Raw genomic sequence first — 27,099 nt, forward strand, 5'->3', positions numbered from 1 at the left:
CGAGTCTTAACATGGGGATCACTTTATAATGTATAAAAATATCAAATTACTGTGATGTACATCTGAAACTCAAGAGGATATGTATGTCAATTATACTTCAATTAAACAAAAAACCCTTAAGGTTATAACTCTCCTTAAAGAGATGCAAGAATTTAGTTGCCATTTTTATTCCTCTCATGGCTAGAGACAAGGATGATGTGAGACCAGGGTAGGCTCAGCTTCTGGGAGAAGCCAGTGTTTGGGTGCCTTATCTGATGAGGCTTTAGCATCCTGAATATAAGGATTTGGGTAGTCCCCTTCCAAACCTAAATTCATTAAAATTAAATTCAAATGGCATTTTGAGAATTAAAATTTGTGTATTTATAATTTACATATATATAATATACAATATAACTTGTATATCTACAATATATGATTTGTATATAATCACATATGTTCTCGAGTGGCTTTCAAAGTCTTTGAAGAAAGGAGCTGTGTGACAGCAGGGAGAGCTATGTTCCTGGTGAGTTGCTGAGGAAGAGAGGCCTGAGGTCCAGCCCTTCCCTCACACAGACTTCATTTCTATGGATTCTTTCCAAATGGAATCCCAGAAGCACTATCAGGAGTGTAAACACAGGCCCACAAGTCAGGCTCAAGGGTAAATGACCCAAGTTGCCTGTGGCAAACAGATAAAATTTCCTGCTTTATTTCCGTTTCATATTGCCTCACAACAAAACATGACCAGAAATCAGTAGGCTTATACACCTGATTTGGTAACCAGGTTTACTCAGCACCCAACCCATAGAATCCTTCCCCCCCCCCACCAAGCCATAGAATTCTTATAGATGGGCTTCTCTGCTTTGATTTAATAAATTTAAATACTTGCTTTCTGTTCAAACTCAGATTAAATTTCTAAACACTAATGTAAGAACCTTAGTGTGGTTAGATTTAAAAAGCAGAGTCTTGTAGTCACTAAGTGTAGCTCCAAAGATAATGAGTGAACCTATCAAGAAGATTGCCCCTGTATACCCCATCCTCTGTAGCACATGCAAATCCAGCCACTGCATGCAAATACCAGATTTGGGTATAAAAACAATGACACATTTCAATCAACACTCACCCTCTAGATTCTCCAGAAAGGAGCTGGACATGAGAGCTCACTGTGGTTAGGCCATTTCTCTGCTGAACCTGATGGCTGGTGTTCCAAGTCAGACATAAACTGGTCTGTGTCAAAGAAGACAACATCACTACTGAATGGAACAAACCAGAGAGTAACTTAATCTACTACATGCCCAGCCTGTTTTTTCTATAATCAAGAGGAATTTAACCATCCTTTATCTGTAAATCACTACATAAAATGGCTCCCCACATTTTATTAAATAATATGAATACTGGAGTCCAGAGAGTTTAGGTAATGGCTAACTTATTTCCTAAAATTAAAAGGGCAAAAAACTTCAAAAATGACCATGATGGTTTCAGCAATTTTATTTTTATTTACTTATCTTTTTAAAGTAAACTCTACCTCCAACATGGGGCTTGAACTCATGACCCCAAGATCCAGAGTCACATGCTCTACCAACTGAGCCAGCCAGGCACCCTGATGTCAGCAATTTTATATGACAGGTTTAGTTTTAAGCAAAATAGTTTTTAGCTTGGGTCTATTACTAGTTCCCAAATATTTGTCTATGGTGGTATCAGAATTATTTGGGCACTTAATAAAAATAGAAACTCCTGGGTTCTACTTCAAACCACAGAATCAAAATGCCTAAAGGGTCGGAGATGCTCAGAAAACTATATGCAGAGGTAAATTTGAGGGTTATGGAGGAGTATTTTTTAAATTAAGGGCCACATTTATTAGCAGGTTATAAAGTCAATTCAGCAAATTGAAAACAGCATGTTTTTAAAAATAAATAGAACAAGATAGAAGATAGGCTGCATTTTCTTTAAAAAATGGTTAAGAATTGGCCTCTGAGACTTTCATGTTAGTTGTATATATATTTTTGTTATGTACTAGGTCATGCTATAAAACTTACTTCTTATTGTATGAAGCTATCAAAAATGTTTGAAAGTCACTGTATTCAAGAGTTACTACTGGTTAGTTTTGTGATAATAACTGACATGTTCAGAGTTCTAGTTAGAGAGCCCAAACACAACGATGCAAAGCCTCCTCCTTTGGCCTATAAGGAATTACTTTCAGCCATTGCTTATTCAATTCACCCAGGCGCCCCAACCACTAGATTTAATGAGTTGATTTATGCAATGATAATTTTATATTGTGCTTATGAAAATGTGCAGTCCTCAAGACATCTTTCTAGTTCCTTGAAACTGTTGACAGCTTCACAAAATACCTGATTCATTTCTTCCTATCAAAAACACTGTGACAAAACACTTTAAGAAGAATTAACACCGGGGCGCCTGGTGGCTCAGTGGGTTAAAGCCTCTGCCTTCAGCTCAGGTCATGATCCCAGGGTCCTGGGATCGAGCCCCACATCGGGCTCTCTGCTCAGCGGGGAGCCTGCTTCCTCCTCTCTCTCTCTCTCTCTCTCTCTGCCTGCCTCTCTGCCTACTTGTGATCTCTGTCTGTCAAATAAATAAATAAAATCCTTAAAAAAAACTTTAAAAAAAAAAGAATTAACACCAATCCTTTCTTTCTTTAAGATTTATTTATTTGAGAGAGAGAAAGCATATACATGTGGGGTTGGGGAGGGGCAGAGGGAGAGAGAGAATTTGAAGCTGATTCCCCTCGCAGCCCCATACAGGGCCTATCACAACCCTGAGATCAAGATCAAGAGGTGAGATTAAGAGTCAGAAACTTAACTGACTGAACTACCTAAGCACCCCAATACCAGTCCTTTTTTTTTTTTTAAGATTTTATTTATTTATTTTACAGATGGATATCACAAGTAGGCAGAGAGGCAGGCAGAGAGAGGGAGCTGGGGAAGCAGGCTCCCCGCAGAGCAGAGAGCCAGATGGAGGGCTTGATCCCAAGACCCTGAGATCATGACCTGAGCTGAAGGCAGAGCCTTAACCCACTGAGCCACCCAGGTGCCCCATTCCTTTCTTAAACTCTTCCAAAACATTAAAGAGGGAATGTTTCTTAACTCATTCTAAGGCCAGTATTATTGATACCAAAGCCAGACAAAGACACTACAAGAAAACTATACAATATCCCCTGTGAATACAGATGCAAACATCTTTAACAAACACTAGCAAACTGAATTCTGCAGTATACTAAAAGTATGTATCATGGCCAAGTGAGATTTATTCCCAGAATGCAAAGATGGCTCAGCATATGAAAAGCAATGAATGTAATTTACTACACATTATTAGGATGAAGGATAAAACACTACACAATCATCTTAACTGATGCAGAAGAAGCATGTGACAAAATTCAATTCACTTTCATAAACACCCAATAAACTACGAATAGAAGGAAATTTCCTTAACATGATAAAGACCATATATGAAAAACCCACATCATACTCAATGGTGAAAGACTGAAAGCTTTCCCTCAGGAATATGACCAGGATGTCCACTCTTGCCACTTTAATTCAACATGGTCCTAGAATTATTTTTTTTAAGATTTTATTTATTTAATAGAGAGATACACAGTGAGAGAAGGAACAAGCAGGGGGAGTAGAAGAGGAAGAAGCAGGCTTCCTGCCGAGCAGGGTTCAATCCCAGGACCCTGGCATCACAACCTGAGCCAAAGGCAGACGGCTAACGACTGAGCCACCCGTGCCCCTGGTCCTAGAATTCTCAGCCAGAGCAATTGGGCTAAAGAGATAAAAGCCATCCAAATTGTAATGGAAGAGGTAAAATTATCTCTTTCCATAAATGATCTTATACATAAAAAGCTTGAAAGAACTGATATACAAAAAATATTAGCACTAATAAATTAAGTTATAGTTATATCAACACACAGGGATGCCTAGGTGGCTGGGTCGGTTAAGGGTCTGTCTCTTGGTTTCTGGTCGTGTTGTGATCTCAGGGTCGCTGGATCAAGCCTGACATCAAGTTCTGTGCTCAGTGTGGAGTGTGCTTCTCCCTCTCTCTGCTCCTCCCTGGCTTATGTTCCCTCTCTCTCCAATAAATAAAATCTTAAAAAAAAAAATCAACACCCAGAATTAGTTGTACTCTTTTTTTTAGAAAAGGATTTATATATTTGAGAGGGAGAGCGAGAGAATAAGAGGGAGGGACAAAGGGGGAGGGAGAGACAATCCCACACAGACTCTGTGATAAGCACAGAACAGATGTGGGGCTCGATCCCATGACCGTGAGATAACCAACTGAGCTGAAACCAAGAGTCCCGTGCCTAATTATGCACTATCAAGGTGCCCCCAGTTGTACTTTATATACTTTCATTAAACAACCCAAGAAGGAAATTTAAAAATCAACGCCATTTACAATAATATCAAAAAGAATAAGATGTTTAGGAAAGAGCCAAGGAAGCATAAGATCTGTACACTGAAAACTAAACACCGTTTAAAGAAATTAAAGAAATTAAGGCCATCAAAAGCCAAAACAGTTTTGAAAACAAGAACAAAGATAGAAGAGTCACATTTCCTAACTTCAAAACTTACTATAAAGCCACAGTAATGAAAACAGTGTGATACTGGCATAAGGACAGATACAAAACCGAGCCCAGAAACAAATCCTCGCAATAAACGGTCAATTCACTTTCAAACAAGGGTTCTAAGACCATTAAATGGGGAGAAAGGCAGTCTTTTCAACAAACACTACAGGGAAAAGTGGATATCCACATGAAAAAGAACGGAAGCCGGACTCCTATTTCACACCATATACAAAGTTAACTCAAAATGGATCAGACATTTAAACAAAAGAAGTAAAACTTTTTAAAAAAGATTTTATTTAGGGGCGCCTGGGTGGCTCAGTGGGTTAAGCCGCTGCCTTCGGCTCAGGTCATGATCTCAGGGTCCTGGGATCGAGTCCCGCATCGGGCTCTTTGCTCAGCGGGGAGCCTGCTTCCCTCTCTCTCTCTGCCTGCCTCTCTGTCTACTTGTGATCTCTGTCTGTCAAATAAATAAATAAAATCTTTAAAAAAAAAAAAAAAAAAAAAAAGATTTTATTTATTTGAGAGAGAGCAAGTGAGCACAAGCAGGCAGAGAGGGAGGCAGAGGGAGAGGAGAAGCAGGTTCCCTAATGAGCGGAGAGGCCAATGTGGGGCTCAATCCCAGGACCCTGGGATTATAACTTGAGCCAAAGGCAGACCCTTAACTGAGTGAGCCACCCAGGTGCCCCCAAAAGAGCTAAAATTATAAAACTTTTTTTTTTTTTTTTAAGATTTTATTTGTCAGAGATAGAGAGCGAGAGTGAGTACACACAAGCAGGGAGATGGACAGAGGGAAAAGCAGGCTCCCTGCCAAGCAAGAAGCCCGATGCGACACTGAATCCCAGAACCCTGGGATCACGATCTGAACTGAAGGCAGAAGCTTAACTGATCGAGCCATCCAGGTATCCTTATAATTCTTTTTTTTTTTTTTTTAAGATTTTATTTATTTGACAGAGAGCTCACAAATAGGCAGAGGCAGGCAGAGAGAAGAGAGGGAAGCAGGCTTCTGGCTGAGCAGAGAGCCTGATGTGGGGCTCAATCCCAGGACCCTGAGATCATGACCTGAGCTGAAGGCAGAGGCTTAACCCACTGAGCCACCCAGGCGCCCCATCCCTATAATTCTAAGAAGAAGAAAACACAGGGCAAATCTTCATGACCTTGGATTAGGCAACGATTTAAATATAACACTAAAAGCACAGTCAATAACAGAAAACACAGATAAAGAGGACCTTATCAAAGTTAAAACCATCAAAGGACACTATCAGGAGAGTGAAGAGAGAACACAAAGAATGGAAGAAAATATTTATAAATAATATATCTGATAAGAGCTTAATATTCAAAATATATAAAGAACTCCTATAACTCAATGACAAAAGCAATGAAAAAAAATGGCTAAAGACTTGACTAGACATTTTTTTTTTTATAAAGATTTTATTTATTCATTTGACAGACAGAGATCACAAGTAGACAGAGAGGCAGGCAGAGAGAGATGAGGAAGCAGGCTCCCTGCCAAGCAGAGAGCCCGATGCGGAACTCGATCCCAGGACCCTGGGACCATGACCTGAGCCGAAGGCAGAGGCTTTAACCCACTGAGCCACCCAAGCGCCCCTTGACTAGACATTTTTCAAGAGAAGAAACAGATAATGACCAATAAGCTCAGGAAAAGGTGCCCAACATGATTAGTTATTAGGGAAATGCAAATCAAAGCCACAATGAGATACCACCTCATATCCTCTTGGTATGGCCTTTATTACTTTAAAATGGAAAATAACAAGTGTTGACACGGAAGCAGAGAAATTAGAACCCTCATGCATTGGGGTTTTTTTGTTTTTAGGGTTTTTTAAGATTTTATTTTATTTATTTTTTTAAAGATTTTATTTATTTATTTGACAGACAGAGATCACAAGTAGGCAGAGAGGCAGGCAGAGAGAGAGAGAGAGGAGGAAGCAGGCTCCCTGCGGAGCAGAGAGCCCAATGTGGGGCTTGATCCCAGGACCCTCAGATTATGACCGGAGTGGAAGGCAGAGGCTTTAACCCACTGACCCACCCAGGTGCCCCTTAAGATTTTATTTATTGGGGCACCTGGTTGGCTCAGTTGGTTGAGCATCTGACTCTCTTAATTTCACCTCAGGTCATGATCTTATGGGTTATGGGATCGAGCCCCATGTTGGGTTCCTTGTTCAATGAGGAATATGCTTAAAAGAGTTTCTCCCTCTACCCCCTCTCCCCACCACTCACACACACTCTCTCTCAAAATAAATAAAACTCAAAATAAATAAATAAATCTTTAAAAACAAAGGGTTTTAACAGAGCAGGATGGAGGGACTGAGGTAGAAGAAGCAGGCTCCCTGCTGAGTGGGAAGCCCCATGTAGGGCTCCATCCCAGGACTCAGGGATCATGACCTGAGTCAAAGGCAGACGCTTAACCGAATGAACCACCAAGATGCCTCAAAACCTTCATACATTGTAAATGTAAAATGGTACAGGCACTGTGAGAAAAATACCAATTTGGCAATTACTCAAAAAGTTGAACAATGTCCATATTACCCAACAATTTCACTCTAGGATACCCAACAGAAGTGAAAATTCAGATTCCTATACACCAATGTTCACAGCATTATTGACAACAGCCAAAAGGTAGAAACAAATTAGTGTCTTTCACCAGATGAAGGGAAAAACGAAATGTGACTATATATACAATGTAATATTATTCATCCATAAAAAGGAAAGAAATTGGATACTCCATTACACAACATGACTGAACCTCTAATATATTAAGTGAAATAAGCCAGACATAAAAGGACACAAAATATGAGACAAATATTATATGATTTCATTATATGAAATATCTTGAGGAGAGCAAGTCATGGAGAGACAAAGTAGAAGAGAGATTACCACTGGCTGGAGGGAGAGAGAATGGGGAATTATTGCTTAATGGGTAAAGAATTATTTGGGTTGAAGCAACAGTTCTCAAAATAGTGGTGACAGTTACATAATGTTGTAAATGTGTTTAATGCCACTGACCCGTACACTTAAAATGGTTAAAATGCTACATTTTATGTACGTACATTTTGCCACATTAAACAAATTTCAAAAACAAACTGCGTTTTCTTGCAGGATAACACTGTATGAAATGACTGAATTAGGTTTTCATAGCTCTAACAATGAACTCAAAACAAGATCTGACAGACACTTGTTTTTGTTTGTTTTTTTAAAAGATTTTTATTTATTTATTTGACAGACAGAGATCACAAGTAGGCAGAGAGGCAGGCAGAGAGAGGAGGAAGCAGGCTCCCTGCTGAGCAGAAAGCCCAATGTGGGGCTCTATCCCAGGACCCTGGGATCATGACCTGAGCCGAAAGCAGAGGCTTTAACCTACTGAGCCACCCAGGCGCCCCTGACAGACACTTGTAAATCCCTCTTGAAATTTTTAAAATCTGTAATACAAAATGTGTTCCTTGTATCTCAAAGTTTTAGCAAATTAAATATTTACAGATCTGAAATATGTTTGTGAAAAGGAAAGCAAAATTTCCCTACCTGTCCAAGCTGCCTCTCCACTAGACCAAGCTGTTTTCTTTAGCCACCTAATCAATATACATAGACATTTCTGGTTTATACAAAAAAGGCAATGACCTGGTGGGTAGATGAAAATAAAGGCTTTTCATCTATGGATGAACCCTAGTTTTATCACTAACAGTTCTGGTGACCCAAGGGAAGTCATTTAATCTGTATGAATCTGTTTATGTATTTACTTAGAGAAGGTAGAGTCTCCTGAAATGTATGTGCAGGCACTCTGCAACATTGCATAAAAATGCAAATTATTATTATTTAAACTGATAAAGGCAGGACAATTAATTGATCATTTACTGCCCTCATGTGGTGTCATGGCTTTATTTATTATTATTATTATTTTTTTTTTTAAGATTTTGTTTATTTATTTGAGACACTGCAAGAGAGGGATCACAGGCAGGGAGAGTGGGAGAGGGAGAAGCAGGCCCAGGGGCCTGATGCAGGGCTTGATCCCATGACCCCGGGATCACGACCTGAGCTGAAGGAAGACGCTTAACAACTGAGCCACCCAGGTGTCCCTATTTATTATTTTTTAAAGATTTTATTTATTTATTTAAGAGACAATGACAGAGCACAAGATGGGAGGAGAGGGAGAAGCCGTCAGGCTCCCTACTCAGGGAGCCTGATGTGGGTCTCCATCCCAGGACCCCGGGATCATGACCTGAGCCAACAGCAGATGCTTCAGCAACTGAGCCACCCAGGTGCCCCTGTCATGGCTTTAAATAGCATATGCACGCTAACAACTCTCAAATTTATATCATCAATGTATAACTCACTTCCAAACTCTAGACTCGTTGACCCACATGACTACTTGATATCTCTACATGAACGTTCAACAAATTTCTTAAATGCAACACATCTAAAACCAAACACCTATCTTTCCCCAAAACCTACTCCATCTATAGCCTTCCCCATCTTAGCTGATGGCAACTCCACCTTTCTAGTTTCTCAGGAAAAAAAGAAACAAACAAACAAAAACACTGATGATGATTTTAACTTCCTTCTCTCACACCTTATATAGAAATCTGTCAGAAATGCTCTACCTTTAAAATACATTCAAAATCACACCATTTCAAAGCTCCTACATTGCTACCGCCTAGCCTAAATCATTTCTGGTCTGGACTACTACAATAGCATCTTTTTTTTTTTTTTTTAAGATTTTATTTATTTATTTGACAGACAGAGATCACAAGTAGGCAGAGAGGCAGGCAGAGAGAGAGAGGTGGAAGCAGGCTCCCTGCTGAGCAGAGAGCCCGATGCGGGGCTTGATTCCAGGACCCTGAGATCATGACCTGAGCCGAAGGCAGAGGCTTTAACCCACTGAGCCACCCAGGCGCCCCTACAATAGCATCTTATCTGGTCTCCCTGTTTCTGCCCTTGCTTCCCTGCAGTCCTTTTTCTAACCAGGAGCCAGAGCAGCCCAGCTAAAACCTAAATCAGATCACGACTCATCTGATCAAAACCTTACAAGGACTCTAAGACTCTCCATAGCAGTTCTTTTTTTCTGGAGAACTTTTAAGGGTGTATGCAATTGTCAAAACAACAATAATCCTAAGATGTTTTTTGCCTTTGTCACTGTCATTCTCTCATGAATCTATAGTGGAGACTTCCAGTGGAGCTACACAGTCTGTGACGGCTTCACAGCTGGAATGGAATGTGCGCCTGTTTTTAAAAGCTCTCAGTTTTAGCTTTTAATACAATAAATACTGACAGATATAAGCCACATAAATAAAAGTTCTTGGTAATCCTCAGTAGCTCATCAGATTATAAAGGAGTCTTGAAACTGGAAAGATTGAGCCCTAAATGCTATGGTTCCCGGTTACTTCCTGGAGGCCGCATCCCACTTTCCCCCCAGATCCCTCTTGTTCCAGACGCTCTGGCCTCACTGCTGCTCCTCTTTACTAAAACCAGGCATGCTTCCACCTCAGGGTCTTTCCTCTGGCTGTCACTTTTGCCTGGAATACTCTTCCCACAGGTATTCGCACAGCTTATTTCCTCATCTTCAAGTGTTTGATAAAATGTCTCCTCATCAATAAGACATACCTTCAGATTGCTCTACTCAAAACTGCAATGTGCTCTCCACTTTACCCTTCCCAACACTCCAAACATCCTTTACCTTGCTTGCTCGTTTTCTGTTTTCACAGCACTCCCAACACATTTTATAACTTACTTAATTATGGTGTCTTACTTAATTATTGTGTCTATTGTTTACTGTCTGTCTCCTCCCACTAGAATGCAAGCTCTGTGAGGGTAAGGATCTGTTTTATCCACTGAGGGCCTCTAACAGTAGTACTTAGCATATAATAGGCACTTGATAAATGCTGTTTGAATAAATAAATGAATACAGTTTAATGCATAAGTAGGCAAACAATAGTTAAATTAATGTAATCAGCTTACAAACTTTACGTATGCAACAATTCATATTACATGAATTGGTGTGACACTAAAAATCACTGATCAGATCACATTATAAAGAAATTGCCAACAAGATTATGTGTTCTTTCACTCACACTACTGAATTTCTTTTATTTATTTATTTATTTATTTGACAGAGACAGCAAGAGAAGGAATACAAGTAGGGAAGTGGGAGAGGGAGAAGCAGGCTTCCTGCTGAGCAGTGAGCCTGATGGGGGGCTCGATCCCAGAACCCTGGGATCATGACCTGAGCCGAAGGCAGATGCTTAACAACTGAACCACCCAGGCGCCCTAACACACTACTGAATTTCTAATGCAAGGTTGAAGATTTAAAATTTAAAATTTTCTATTGTGAAAAAGTCCAGAGAGAGATACAAATATACAGGGAAGTTAAGTATTAAATAAAGTTGGCAGTTTAAATCAAATGGAGGGGTGCCTGGGTGGCTCAGTCAATTAAGCAGCTGCCTTCAGCTCAGGTTATGATCCTGGGGTCCTGGGATTGAGCCCTACATCGGGCTTCCCACTCAGTGGGGAACCTGCTTCTCCCTCTCCCTCTGCTTGTCCCTCCCCCTGCTTGTGCTCTCTGTCAAATAAATGAAATCTTTAAAAAAGAAATAAAAAAAATAAATCAAATGGAAAAACAATTATTTAATAAAATAATATTTGGACAACATGTAGCCATCTGAAAAAAAGTAATACTGGATCAATTCCTCATACATTCCACCAAAATAAATTCCTGATCATTAAAGATTTTAAAAATCATGGAAGCTATGGGAAACAAAACAAATGATTCAGAAGTTACATAAATGTAGCGGTGCCTGGGTAGCTCAGTTAGTTAGGCATCCAACTCTTGGTTTTGGCTCAGGTCAGTAATCTTGGGATCAGACTGAGCCTCCTGTCAGGATCTGTGCTCAGTGGGGAGTCTGCTTGGGATTCTCTCCCTCTCCCTGCCCTGCTCATGTGCGTGCTCTCTCTCTCTCTAATAAATTAATAAATCTTAAAAAAAGTTATATAAATGTAAACAAAAATTCTTCATGGGAAGAATTCATGTTACATTGGGAAAAATTATTAACTCATAGCTCAATGAGCTTAGGAACTTAACACATAAAGGGCCTCTACATTTCTATATAAAAGTAAGTACCAACAGAGAGGTAAATACCAACAGAGATGACAAATTTGTGACAAAGATTTTCTCTTTAGGATGTAAAAAGGTACACTAGCTTAATCCTAAGTGAAATGTAAACTAAAATTATACTTAGAAGCTGTTTTCCATTTAACCCACTGGCACATAAGATGTTTGACAGCAGAATGTGTTGGTGAAGGTCTAAGAGAAACAGATACCTTCTCACAATGCCAGTGGCAATGTAAATTGGTACAATTTTTATGAAAGACATCTGACAATCTTTCCCAAATTGTCTAGCAATCTCACGTCTAGGCATTTATCATATACACATACACAGGTATCTATAAAAAGATAGGAAATTACATTTGTAAAAAGTTTTTTATTATACGTATTAAAGAAAGGTACAGCTATATTATGGAATATTCTATTAAAAATATCTCCCAATTAAGTTTTTGTTACAGTACTGAAAATTTCCAAGACTGAATATATGCAAAAAGCAAAATGCATAACATTAGTAAAAATAAGGAAAAAATGTATACAATTGCTTATAGATGCATAAAATACCCTTGAAGTGACAGCCAAGAACCTGGTAATTCCAACTGTCCATACAGAGGATAATTGCGTACATAGGAGAGAAAAATTTCTGTGTATATACTGTGTTGTAACCTTTGGCATTTTTAACATATGAATGTATGACTTTTTCAAAAACCAACGTTCATTTTTAATTTTTTTTTTTTAGAATTTATTTATCTGACACAGAGAGACAGCTAGAGAGGGAACACAAGTAGGGGAAGCAAGAGAAGGAGAAGCAGGCTCCCCGCTGAACAGAGAGCCCGACGTAGGGCTCCATCCCAGGACCCTGGGATCATACCTGAGCTGAAAGCAGATGCTTAACAACTGAGCCACCCAGGCACCCCAAAAACCAATGTTTATATCTTCAGAAACACAAATACAGTCAAATTTTAAAATTCTCATTCTACATAAAACCACTTACAGATGCTTAAATATACAATATGATAATAAGGGACTGAATTTGCTCTAATTCTTGCATATGTAAAGCTAGAATGTCTGTCCCATCACTCTCAACCATACCCAATCTTCCACCAGAACTTAAGAGTTTGATACTTTTCCTCCTGCAAAGATAAGACAGGCTAATGGTAGGTAATATTAAAAAAAAAAAAAAAAAGTCAGACATCTTCAAACACAAAAGCATTACTTGAGTATATTCAACCTACGTTTTATCAAAAGCTAAGGTCCACGGCTAGAGGTAACCTTGTCACACAAAGCCAGACAATTACCATTTACCACTAAACCATAAAAGCTGAACTGGTGAGCTGAAAATTTATTTCTCACTTAAAATATTTTTGACTTTGTGAATGATCCTTCTCCAAAGCAACTCAAAAACAAGATACTAATTTTTAAAATTGAGTACAGCTTTAAACACTGGCTTTGTACCTTAAGCATGACAGACACAAGGAAGTTACTATGTTTATTGTGTTTATAAAGGTGAGATTACATAAAGTAATCAATTATAGCTATTTCAGAAACCACTAAACATTTGAGACAATCTAAATTTCAGGCAGACTTGGATTCAAATGCCAGTCCCAGTGTTTATGGCCATGTAAAACTGGGAAAGTAGTTAAGCTTTCTGAGCCACTTCTCTAAAAAAGAAAACTAGTAATTCATTTTTCAGATTGTTGAGAAGAACTAATGAGCTACTGTTACACTAGCAAAATGGCTAGCACCGAGCACAAAACATGTTTTATTATCAAGAATAATAACCACAATTCGTTAATTATTTTTTTTAAAGATTTTATTTAGGGGCACCTGCGTGGCTCAGTGGGTTAAGCCTCTGCCTTTGGCTCAGGTTATGATCTCAGGGTCCTGGGATCGGGGGTCTCCGCTCAGCAGGGAGCCTGCTTCCTCCTCTCTCTCCTCCTGACTCTCTGACTGTCTCTCTGTCAAATAAATAAAATCTTTTAAAAAAATAAATAAATAAATAAAAGATCTTATTTATTTGAGAGAGAGAGTGATGACAGCATGAGAGGGGAGAAGGTCAGGGGGAGAAGCAGACTCCCCACAGAGCTGGGAGCTGGATGTGGGATTCTATTCTGGGACTCCTGGGATCATGACCTGAGCCAAAGGCAACTGTCTAACCAACTGAGGCACACAGGTGCCCTTCATTAATTAATTAAAATATTTTATTTAGTTATTTGGCAGAAAGAGAGATAGCAAAAGCAGGAACACAAGCAGGGGGAGTGGGAGAGGGAGAAGCAGGCTTCCTGCTAAGCCGGGAGCCCGATGTGGGACTCAGTGTGGGACATGATGCCAGTGGGATCATGACCTGAGCCAAAGGCAGATGCTTAACCACTGAGCCACCCAGGCACCCTCTTTTGAAGACTTTTGATATGCTGATATATATGTTAGTTAGTGGTAGCCTCTCTTGGATTTTTCTTAGTTTAGGTATAAATTTCAGTGTCAAGTTCATTCAAAGAAAAATTTTTGTTCAAATGGAGTACAATTAATTTGTGTCTGTGGAGGTACATAGATACATTTAAATAAGAAATTAAAAATTCTTTCAGATGCTTACAGTTGCTTCACTGGATCTGAAAATTAAATGTTCTTATCATATACCCAAGAGTCCCTATGTCTAAGATCCTGAATCCCCATCATGGTCCACTCCGCATAAGCCACTATCCAAAGCTTACATGGGCATTATTTACGGGAATTTCCTGCCTCTGGAGTTATTCTCATAAATATGCTGATGCTGGACACTACATGCATGCTTCCCAGAAGAGGATTCATGAGCTACCCAAAGCCTCAGTTAAAGGACAAAGTTCAATACCATCTGCCTCCCTCCACCTCATTGCCCCAAAGTCATTAAATATTTTATTTGTGACCCCTCTCACCACTGACTATATACATGGCTTTATTGTTTTGTTTAAATATAATAAACACCAATGAAACTAATATCCAACAGGTAGAATACAACACTGACAATATTTACCTTTACTCTTCCACACCAGCCTCCTACTTTCCCCATCCTAAATCTTTTGTTTATCCCTCCCTTGCTACTTCAAAGCTTGTTACTTATATGCAGAACTGCAGCATCTGCGGTCATGTCTAAAGTCCCTGTTTACAGTCGTGTTAGCAACTGCCCTACATTCAGGATCAGCATGTCACTGCACAGAGCCTGCAAGCGGCCGTGTCAGTTTTCACCAGAGCAGCAGGTCAGGCTATATTTAACATGTACCCTTTTCTCTGCTGAAAGGCTGCAGCTGCAGCTCTGTTCGTTTGGGAACAAAAGAGGACAAGTGGGAATTGAGGGATTCTAATGGAAAGCTGTAACTGGATTCAGTTCAGTCACAAATTAAATGGGCATGGATTTAAAGGTCAAAGGCAATCTAGTTTAACAATACTATAATCTTAATTAAAATGCTTAAAACACAGCTGTGACAAGTCTATATTTCTGTACTGGTTAAACGTGTATCGTTTGGTCCAAAGACTGAGACATACACGATAATGCACTGAAATGTTTAGGAAAGTTAACAGCTCCAGGAATACAAATTGTAACACAAGTAAAAACTCACTGATAATTTTATAGATGCAGAGAGCATACTTTTCAAGCAGGGACAGTGGTACAAAGAAAAAAAGAAGTAGCAAAAGATTTTTGAAAAATGCCCTAAATTGGATAAATAAGTAATATCACAGCCTTCCAAGAGGACTTTTTTTTTTTTTTTTAAATAGAGAGCAAGAGAGGGACCATGAACATGAGTGGCGTGGAGGGGCAGAGGGAGAAGCAGACTCTCCACTGAATGGGGAGCCAGATGCAGGGCTCAATCCCAGGATTCTGAACTGAAGGCAGATCCTTAATCGACTGAGCCACCCAGATACCCCCCTAAGAGGACTTCTTGAAAGAAAACATCACTTGATAAAAATCAGTATGCTGTTGTTACTTTTTTTCAAGATTTTATTTATTTATTTGACACAGAGATCACAAGTAGGCAGAGAAAGGGGGAAGCAGGCTCCCTGCCGAACTGAGAGCCCCATGTGGGGCTCGACCCCAGGACCCGGGGATCATGACCTAAGCCGACTGCAGAGGCTTAACCCACTGAGCCACCCAGGCGCCCTTGCTGTTGTTACTTCCCTAAAGAATACGCCTTGGGTAGGGAGCCATATGACGCTGAAATAGACTCTACTGAGCTTGCAAGATTAATATGAGGGGCCAAAATCACCTCAATGAAACTGAACAAGGATACTTATAAAGTTTAGTGTTGGGTTCCAAAAAATACGCAAAACCCAAGGGGTGGGGAGTAGTGAGAGAAAGGGTGTGATATAGCAGTACTTATGACTCACTAAATCAACAGTAAGATGGAGCTAAGAAAATCCCCTGACTTCAGACTGTATTGATAAATAAAGCCTTGTGAACAAGGAAGAGAACAGTTCTAAATCCCTCGGAGCTGGCTACAGGTGCTCCTTTCTATATACTGCACTACAAAAAGGAACTACAACACTAGGGTCAAGCAGAGTTTGGTAAGGGTGAGGGACAGGTGAGGTTGCTGGAGTGTTTTTAAGACCAGGAAAGAGAGGGGCGCCTGGGTGGCTCAGTGGGTTAAAGCCTCTGCCTTCGGCTCAGGTCATGATCCCAGGGTTGTGGGATCGAGCCCCGCATCGGGATCTCTGCTCCGCGGGGAGCCTGCTTCCTCCTCTCTCTCTCTCTGCCTACTTGCGATCTCTCTCTGTGTCAAATAAATAAAAAAAATTAAAAAAAAAAAAAAAGACCAGGAAAGAGATCAAGATTTCACAAATGTGAAGGGCTATTACAAGAAGGATTAGATTTGTTCTGCATGATTCCAGAGGCATCAGAGCCCACATAAAATAAGGGCAGCTAGAACTCAAAAGGCCCTGAGATGTTCCAAAGAAGGTGAAGAGAAAGGTACAGAGGAATACAGTATCATTAAGAATACCAGAGTATGAACTCCGGTGTGAAAGAGGATGGACTAGAGAGCCTTTAAAATTTCTTTATACTGAGAATCTGGAAGTAAGGCCTGGTTGCCTCAGTCAGTTAACCATTTGCCTTCGGCTCAGGTCCTGATCCCAGGGTCCTGGGCTCAAGTCCCACATTGGGCTGCTTGCTCATCAAGGAGCCTGCTTCTCCCTCTGCCTGCTGGTCCCCCTGTTTGTGCTCTCTCTCTCTGACAAATAAATAAAATCGAAAACAAAACAAAACAAACTTCTTTATAGTGAGTTTTTGTTTTTTGGGGTTTTTTTTTAAGATTTTATTTATTTATTTGACAGACAGAGATCACAAGTAGGCAGAGAGGCAGGCAGATAAAGAGGAGGAAGCAGGCTCCCTGCTGAGCAGAATCCCAGGACTCTGGGATCATGACCTGAGCTGAAGGCAGAGGCTTTAACCCACTGAGCCACTCAGGCACCCTTGTGGGTTTGTTTTTTTTTTTTTTTGGTTTTTTTTGGTGAGAGAGTGACAACAGGGGACGTGGGGATGAAGGAAAGCAGACTCCTCACTGAGCGGGAAGCCCAACATGGGGTCTCACCTCACAACCCTGAGATCAGGACCCGAGCGAAATCAACAGACACTTAAACCGACTGAACCACTGAGGAGCCCCTGGGAATCTATAATCTTAAATTTGCCCCCACCCCTCTCACAAACTGAAGCTCGACAGAGAAAATGGCAGTTTCTTTCAATATTCCAACTGTTGTACATCTGCAGTCTCATTCACAGACCAATGAGAAACACTGGAAAAATACCTGAGGTACTGAATTAGGAGCCAGGAGACTTGGTTTCATTCTTTTTATGCTATTTAACTGTGTGTTACCCTGGACCAAAATCATAGGCTCTGTAAAACCCAGATTCTTCATCTATAAAATGAGGGAGCTGTATTAGAGGTGTTTGTATGTCTGTAAGTTTTCAATTTCTGAGCTGAGGCACACTAATATCATCTCTATTAAATGTCACTAAATTTATAATAAAAAATTAAGGTGTTAATGTCCACATTTCTAAAAATAAGTCAAGTAATAACTGAATGATTCCTGACTCCCTCTATTTAAAAATTACAAAATAAAAAGGATATTTTATCTTTAATCTTTTAAAATCTTTAATGTGATTTTCATTTATTTTTATTTTTAAATTTACTTTTATTTTATTATTATTTTTTTAAGAGGGAAGAGAGTGAGAGAGGAAAAAACTCAACTGTAGGAAAGGGAGAGAGACAGAGAGACCCTTAAGCAGGCTCTATGCCCAGTATGACACCTGATACAGGCTTGATCTTAAAACCCTGAGATTATGACTTAAGTCGAAATCAAGAGTTGGACACTTAACTGACTGAGCCTCTCAGGCACTCTAAAACAGAAATATGATTAACAGAAGTTCTTACGATTAGGTGGTAAGTATATTTAGCTAGTATAACACAAATTTAAAAAAATTATTTGTGTCTTCTAATTGTGGAATAGAAATTACTTTGTACTTAATATTTAACACTATAATATAGGGGCGCCTGGATGGCTCAGTCTTAAAGCATCTGCCTTGGGCTCAAGTCGTGATCCCAAGGTCCTGGGATGGAGGCCAGCATCAGGCTCCCTGCTCAGCAGGAAGCCTGCTTCTCCCTCTCCCCCTCCCCCTGCTTGTGTTCCCCCTCTCGCTGTGTCTCTCTCTGTCAAATAAATAAATAAAATCTTAAAACCCACAATATAGAAAAGTTAATATAAAACCTGAGGTTAAACTAACTGCAAAGTTCGCCTTAAGTACTTCTAATCCTTTTTGGCATGTCTTATGGCTTCCTTTTATTTTTATTTTAAAGATTTAATTAATTTATTTATTTGAGGGAAAGAGACCATGAGGAGCATAAGAGGGAGAAGCAGATTCCCTGCTGAGCTGGGAGCCCAACACAGGGCTGGATCCCAGGACCCTGATCATAACCTGAACTGAAGGCAGATACTTAACCAACTAAGCCACACAGGTGACCCTATGGCTTCCTTTTAAAGCTAACCAGAAAGGGGACATTCAAGTGCTATGGAGTTCCAGGCCTATGAGAGATGTTACTGTTTTTTAATAAATTTGTATAAAAACTTTGCAAAATTGTAGGACTAAGTACCTAGAATTTTACCTTCAAAGGCAAATCAAAATAACATTATCAATGAGTCAGCTGGCAAATATCAAACTTCTAATGATCCAAGGTGCCCAGGAGTGCATTTTAGTCCCTCCCCCTTTAAATACTGCTAGCAGCACCGACCTTCTATCAAGTCTCATGACAGGTAGCAAAGAGAGGATTCAACAGAGACTTCATCTTTTGTAGGGCTACAATCTGGGAACTTTTCTTACTTGTGTGGCCTATATAATGAATGGAGCAAAAATGAAAATTTTTTTATACCTCCCCTCATAGGCCTCATCTTTCCAGATTCCTTGTTTTGGCAACGTATTTTAACATATTCAAAGGGTAAAATAAACTTTTCACAAAACCCTTCTAGAAGTTCCAATTTGTTGCCCCCCAAATATCACTCTAACACTGATAAACTAGAAAAAGCAAGTTCCATTACCTTTGGTCCCTTTTTAGAAGAAAAAAGTCTTCATATGGAAAAAAAAAATGAGCTGGAATACACTGAGATGTGCCCAATAAATCTCATGTCTTCAGTTCTATCACAAACGCATGGCAGGTTATCACTCAAGGTCTTACCCCTTGTCTCAGGATTAAAATTCTAAATATAAGTCTTAAAAGCACTATGAATAGTCTAAAACTGCCAAAAGAATGAATAGGTAACATTTTAAAATTTATGTCTATTTGAAAAAGCCTTAACTTATTTCAAATCTGTTTTGCATCAAAGCAGAAGTCTCCTCTCTAGCTGGTGTTCATCATTATTGAGTAGGCAGTGACACTTAATGCCAGCTGTGCATAAAGAGAAGCATAAGACACTTAATATGAGAGCCCTCAAGGTGCTCCCAACACAACTGTGACAGATTAGATACAGCTGTGAACATGTGTTCATGCAATGAAGTGCAGCACACATGTTCCTTTAGGAATTAAAAAAAAAACCAAACAAACAAAAACAAAAAACAAAAAACAAAACCCTGAGGGATGCCCTTTAGCACAGAGTTCTAACCACTATGGCCTGCTGCTCCTAGGAGGCAACTATAATGCTGCAAGATAAAAGATTAGACTGAAAAAAAGTAATTCCAGTCTCAGCCCTACTACTTACCAGTTGTGTCACCTTCAGAAAGTCCAATTTGCTACATGATCACTGTCTCAGAGACAGAGGATTAATAAGGATTAAAAGAAATAATGAATAGGAAAATACTATGCAAACTATAGGTGTTGCTTCAGTTTACACATATACAGTTGAATCTTGAATAACACGGATTTTGGAGCACCTGGCTGGCTCAGTTCGTTGAGCAACTGACTCTTGGTTTTGGTTTAGGTCATGATCTCATGGGTCATGGGATCGAGCCCTGAATCAGGCTCCACACTCAGTGGGGAGTCTGCCTGAAAAGATTCTCTCTGCCAGAGGCACGCTTTCTAATAAATAAATCTTAAAATAACAATAACAACAACTTGGGTTTCAGTAGCAAGAATCCATTTATATGGGGATTTTTTTTACATTTTCTCTTCTTTATGATTTTTATTTTTATTATTTTTAAAAGATTTAAAAGATTTTAAAGATTTTATAAAATCTTTGAGAGAGAGAGAAAGAGAAAGAGAAAGAGAGAACAAGGAGGGGGAGTGGCAGGCAGAGGGAGAAGCAGGCTCCTAGCTGAGTAAGGAGCTGATGTGGGACCCGATCCCAGGGTCCTGAGCTGAAGGCAGACACTTAATCAACTGGGCCACCCAAGTGTCCCGATTTTCTTTCCTTATTTTTTTTAAAGATTTTTATTTATTTGAGAGAGAGAGAATGAGCAGGGGGAGGGGCAGAGGAAGAGGAAGAAGCAGACTCCCCGCTGAGTGGGAAGCCCAACTCAAGGCTCCATCGCAGGACCCTTGAGATCATGACCTGAGCCAAAGGCAGACGCTTAACCGACTAAGCCACCCAGGCGCCCCTTCCTTATGATCTTCTTAATATTGTTTTCTTTGCTTTAGTTTACTTTATTCTAAGAATATAGTACAAAATACATATAAGATACAAAATAGTATGTTAACTGATTGTTTATGTTATCAGTGAGGCTTCCAATCAACAGCAGACTATCAGTAGTTAAGTTGCTGGGGAGTTGACAGTTATAAATGGATTCTTTGACTGAGAGAGGATGGGTGTCCCTAGTCCCCAAGGTGTTCAAGGGCCAACTGTATCTTGTTTACACACAAATGACTTGGCACATCCCCTTATGGCTTTGAAAGCCATCTTTTACTATGCCATTTGCCCTCCATCCAGTGATGCTTTCCCAGACACAGCTCCATTTCTGCTTATGTTGTCTGATTTGCCCTCTGATACTCATTTACTGAAAACATATACTCATCCTCTAAGACTTGTCATCTCCTCAAGGAAGCTTTGGTGAATCCTTTTTTTTTTTTTTTTTTTCTTGTAAGTAAGCTCCAACATGAAGCTCAAACACATGACCCTGAGATCAGGAATCCCATGTTCTACTGACTAAGCCAGCCAGTTGTCCCATTGCTGAATTCTTATGAAATCTAGCACAGCTCTCTGATTCAATCTCCTAATGTGCTTCTTTTAGACCTTGATTGTAAGTAACTCAGACCCACTGCAGATCAGTCAGTCATGTACCGATCTGGTGAAAGCCCTGGGACTGGGGATGCCACATTTTATTTACCTTCCTTTTTCTTTACGCTTGGCATTTGGGATTTAATACCAGCTTTGCAACTAAGTAGTAAATTCACCTTCTCCAGATGTGTAAGATGGCTAACTTAAAATTACTTTTCTATACAGAAAACACAGAATCAGAGAGAGAAGTGAAATTCTTTATCTGTGTTTTCAGAATCTTTAGAATTTTCATATTGAATTGTTACCAGCAGCTTTCACTAAATTCCTATTTTGAAAAAATTTCACTACCATATAAACGATGGAGCCAAGAATAAAGTCTAAAATTATTTCCTAAAAATGCTATGTTGGGGAATTTTCAACTATTGAAATAACTAATATTCCAAAGTTTGTTCTCTAATTTAAAAACAGAGGTCTATTTGCCAACTTGCTACATTCATATAAACAGCTCTTTATCCTGGTGCCAACAGGTCTTGTACCATCACCACTATCTGACTCAGCAAGCTGGGTGGAGAGGGGGCACCAGCGCTCTTTACTTGCGTGAGTCTCCTCAAGGACAGGAACTCCATTCAGACACATTCCTAGTATTTCCAGCATCTAACTGTGTGCCTTCCAAATAGATAGCACTCAGCAATATTTACTGAATTCCATTCTCCAGACACTGAGACCTCACTATACTTTCAGAAAGAAGAGATGCCCAATAAATCTCATCTCCGTAGTTCCATCACAAATGGGTAATGGGCTATCATTCAAGTCTCACCCTCTACAACAGATATTAGTGGTAAAATAGATTTTAAAGCATAGATTTTCACATCTATTCTCAAAGTCATAGATTAACATGTTTCTAGTGACAAATATTACTAAAAATGAAAAAACCCAACCACATGCCATATGCCAATAAGCAATCCATGATGACTTTTTTATGACTATCAGAGAAGGAAGTTCTCAGATCTTCACTGCTTCAAGAATATAAGGATGAACTTACCATCATCTAAAGTGATGTCCTGCAGACCAATTGTTGAAAAGTTAGGTTCTTGCTCTTCAGGTTCAGGCTTAATGTTCACAGTTGCTTCATCAGGTGGAAATGAAGCTGGATCACACAAATTGTGACAGATTAAGGATGAAGGTGCAGAAAGACCTCCCTGGCCTGTACTTTGTGCTTGAGTTGAGTGCTGTCCAGAATGCATTCTGGTGGCTAGAGATGGTGATGAGGCAGTTCCTGAGCTAGGAGATTGGTAAGGCATAGGCTGTAGCTGAGGAGATGGTGGCCCAGAAAGTGGTGAACTAGCCAGGGGATGCGAGGCTCCTGGGGAAGCAGTTGTAGCAGACCCTGAATGTGAAGGACCATATGTAATGGGTTGTAACTGAGGGGAAGGCTGGCCTGTGACCTGGTCAGCCCCTGGAGAAGAAAGAGATCTTTGTCCTGTGTTTGAACAATGGAATCCCACTGACTGCAAGGGAGGCAGGGTCTGCACCGAATGAGGTGTGTGGGCTAAGAGATGTCCTGCTGGGCCTGAATTTGAAGAATGAAAAGGTATGGATGACGGCGGCTGACAGCCAAGATTTATTAAACTAGGAAGAGGTGCATCCTGTGGAAACAAAACCGGATCATATTCTTGACTAGAGGCAGCATTAACTGGAAGACAAGTTGGTCCGTTGTACACAACATTAGTTTGCATAGGCTGATAGGAAGACCCCACAGGAGGTGTTGATGTTACTTGAAAAGGCTGGTGCATGACTGAAGAAGGTATCATATGCTGTTCTTTACCAGAACTTTCATCCCTACACTGCAACTGTGGCAGATGAGATGAAGTTACCATGGATGCATATGTTTGTTGAATGGGACAAACCAAGCTTCTCTGTGTTGACAGTACACTGTCACATGGGTGCCCAGTGTCTGAGGAAGGCCTCTGGGTCTGGGCAGGATGAGGCACAGACAATGCTGGAACTGAAGACAAGTCAACCTCTTCTTTGTGTTCTTGCTTCATCAAAACTAAAAAGAAAATGATAAGAGCAAATATTATTACATAATATATACAGTGATCATAAAGGGCCCTCATTCCAGGCTACATAACTTAGTATGCACCCAAGCCAGGGGTTAAAAATACAAACGCCTTCAGAGAAGGCAAATAATATAAAATATGTGAAGTCAGCAAGCATAAGACAACAGGGAGTGGTTCTTGCTCTAAAAGTTTCAAGTTAAAAAAAACAACAACACTGTACAGAACTCTATGAAGTGCTGTGGAAAGATCTCAAATACATTCCTATGTACCAAAAACTTGAGTCGCAGAACAATGTGTACATATCACAATTCTTGTAAAATGTTGTGTGTGTATATAGAATATGTGTATGTTTTTGCTTATATAGGTATGGATATCTCCAGAAAGATGTCATGAAACTGGTACTACTGTGTTTACTCCTGGGAATGGAAACTAGGTGACTAGGGGTAAGAGCAAGAACCAGATTTACTTTTTACTATGTAAGCTTTTGTGTCTCTTGAATGTTTTCAACCAGGTATATACATTATCCACTCAAAAATAAATGATTTTTTAAAACCCCCCCAACAAAGCTCTAAGGCCTAATAAAAAGCCTTAAATTTGACAGGTGCCTGGGTGGCTCAGTCTGTTAAGCAGCTGCCCTCTGCTTGGGTCATGATCTCAGGGTCCTGAGATTGAGCCCTGCATGGGGCTTCCTGCCAGTGGGGAGCCTGCTTTTGCCTTCTCCCTGTGCTGCTCCCTTGATTGTGCTCACTTGCTTACGCTCTGTCTCAAATAAATAAATAAAATCTTAAAAAAAAAAAAAGCCTTGAATTTGAGATCTCTGATCTGAAATCTACTGGTCACCTGGTTTTGCATTTTGCATCAAACACCACGGATCTAATCTAATATTCATAGAGCTTCTAGTTTACAATGGTCTAATTTACAATGATCCTCAACCATCATCAGATACATATTACAAGAGGAATAATGAGGGATCAAAAAAGTATTGGAATACACAAAAACCTGTTGGAGATAATAAACAAATTCAACATGTAGAAATCAATTACATTTCTATAAACTAGCAATAAATAATCTGAAAAGGAAATTAAGAAAATGATTTCATAAGTCAATCAGAGAAAGACAATTATCATATGATCTCACTCATATGTGGAATTTAAGAAACAAAGCAGACATCCTATAAACAGAGGATTATAGGGGAAGAGAGGAAAAAATAAAACAAGATGAAATCAGAGAGGGAAACAAATCATAAGAGGCTCTTAATCATAGGAAACAAACTGAGGGTTGCTGGAGAGGAGGTGGGTATGGGTATGGGGTAACTGGGTGATGGACATTAAGGAAGGCATGTGATATAATAAGCACTGGTATTATATAAGACTGATGAATCACTGACCTCTTCCTCAGAAACCAATACTACATTATGTTAATTAGTTGAATTTTTTTCAAAGATTTTATTTATTTATTTGTCAGAGAGAGAGAGAGAGAGAGCACAAGCAGGAAGAGCTGCAGGCAGAGGGAGAAGCAGGCTCCCCACTGAGCAAGGAGCCCAATGAGGGACTCGATCCCAGGACCTTGGGATCATGACCCAAGCAGAAGGCAGATGCTTAACTGACTAAGCCACCCAGGAGTCCCAAATTAATTGAATTTAAATAAAAAATAAACAAGTCTGCCAAAAAAAAAAAAAAAAAAAGAAAACAATTTCATTTACAATAGCATCAAAAATTAAATTTGTTCTCTAAAGAACAAATTTGGCCAAGATAAGCGAGACTTACACAGTGAAATCCACAAAACACTGCTAAGGAAATGAAAGAAGACCTAAATACACGGAACAATATTCCAGGTTCATGGACTGGATGACTTAATTAACTGTTAAGAACACAACACTCCCCCACACAATTTTCAGATTTAATCCCAAAATCCCAGCAATATTTTTTTTTTTGCAGAAATAGGCCCGTCCTAAAATTTATATGGAATCCCAAGGGACCCCAAATAGTCAAAATCTTGAAAAAGTGCAAAGATAGAGGAATCGCACTTTGTAATTTCAAAACTTACCACAAAGCTACAGCAATCGTAACCACATGATACTGACCTAAGGACAGACATATAGACCAATGGAATAGAGACCAAAAACAAACCCTTTAACATATAGTCAACTGAACAGTCTCTTCAACAAATGGTACTGAGACAACTGGGTATCACGTTCAAAATAATGAAGATGGAAACTTATCTGAAAATCACACAGGAAAATTAACTCAAGTGGATCAAAGACCTAAACGTAAGAGCAAAACTACAAAACTCTTGGAAGAAAACAAAAGGCAACAGCTTCATGACACTGTATTTGGCAATGGTTTGTTTAGCTCTATGTATACTGAAAGTATAGACAACAAAAGAAAAACAAACTGGATTTCTTCAAAACGAAAAACTTCTGACTATTGAAAGACACCATCGAGAGACTGAAAAGATAACACACAGAATGGAAAAAGTATCTGCAAATAATATTTCTGAAAAGGGTTTAATATCCAGAATACATAAGAACTCCTACAAACGCAACAGGACCGAACCAAAGATGTGAGTGTGATCCCAGGATCGATCTAGATGGATGTGTATGTAGAAGAAGGGAGGTACCAGCTCTTCTCTCTAGGATCACTAATTATGAAGATGAAACAAACCTAGAGATGCCATGTGGTGAAAGCATGCTCAAGATCTAAAGCCAATAGAAAGAAAAACAGTGTTAAGATGAAGAGAAACCTTAAGCCCTAAGATAACACTGCTTGAGCTGAAGCATGCCTAAAGCCAGCATTGCACTTAATCTTAATCATGCACTTACATGAGCCAGTGATTTTTTTTGTTAAGCTAGTTTGAATTGAGTTTTTGTCATTTGCACCCAAAAGTTCTAATTTACTGAAAACAACCTTTCCGAGATAGGGATTATTATTATTACTCCTGCCTTATAGATGAGTATACTGAAGAGAATAAAGGCACTAAGACCTCACAGTAGTTAAGCGGCATCATAAGGACCTGAATCCAGGTTTTTCTGCCTCCAAAGCCCATGCTTTTTCTTTTTTTTGAGAGAGAGAGAACGCGTACAAGCTGAGGGGCGGGGGTGGTGGGGCAGAGGGAGAAGGAGAAGCAGACTCCCTGCTAACCAGGGAGCTCACTGCGGGGCTCGATCCCAGAGCCCTGAGATCTTGACCTGACCCAAAGCCAGGCATTTAACCGACAGCCACCCAGGTGCCCCCAAAGTCCATGCTTTTGATCACTATACTGTATGACCAAGAAAGATTCAACTTCACCATTCCATCATACAAGTAGAGGTTATGAATAACAAACACTATCCTTTATCACATCAAAAAAGTAGCAAGTCCATGATTTTAGATGAATCTACCGGTTGAAAGGACTGCTTCATGTAGAAAATAAATGCATTTTGCTTATTTTAATGTTTACCAAAACAGAAAACCATCAGTTAATTTTCTGTGTGTCAAAACAAATGATTTCATTGTTTCCCTTGGGAAATACTTCAGTCTACTTTTCTAAAAATTATCTATTTTATCTTCCTATTAAAGTGCTATAACTCCTTTAAAAATAATTTTACTAGGGTGGCTGGGTGGCTCAGTTTGTTGACCAACACCACTCTTGATTTCTGATTTGTGGCTGCTAGGATTGAGCTGGCACTCAAGTCTGGTTGTCCCTTCCCCTCTCCCGTCGCTCTTGCTTGCTCTCTC

At 39.6% G+C, this 27,099-nt stretch overlaps 1 protein-coding gene across 3 annotated transcripts in view; it reads right to left on the reverse strand.

The window, feature by feature from the left end:
- NFATC3 (nuclear factor of activated T cells 3) overlaps positions 1 to 27,099 on the reverse strand; it is a 130,346-nt gene that overhangs the window by 9,065 nt on the left and 94,182 nt on the right. For 2 of the 3 annotated variants that reach the window (XM_032854124.1, XM_032854126.1), the window contains exon 9: positions 22,366 to 23,373. In XM_032854124.1, coding sequence (XP_032710015.1) covers positions 22,366 to 23,373 — 1,008 coding nt within the window. Of the gene's footprint in view, positions 1 to 1,099; positions 1,204 to 22,365; positions 23,374 to 27,099 lie in introns of all 3 variants that reach the window. The other variant, XM_032854125.1, reaches the window with a different exon arrangement.

Source organism: Lontra canadensis, unplaced genomic scaffold (assembly GCF_010015895.1).
Source record: "Lontra canadensis isolate GAN:19392208 unplaced genomic scaffold, GSC_riverotter_1.0 scaffold8, whole genome shotgun sequence".
In the NCBI taxonomy this organism is placed as follows: Eukaryota; Metazoa; Chordata; class Mammalia; order Carnivora; family Mustelidae; genus Lontra; species Lontra canadensis.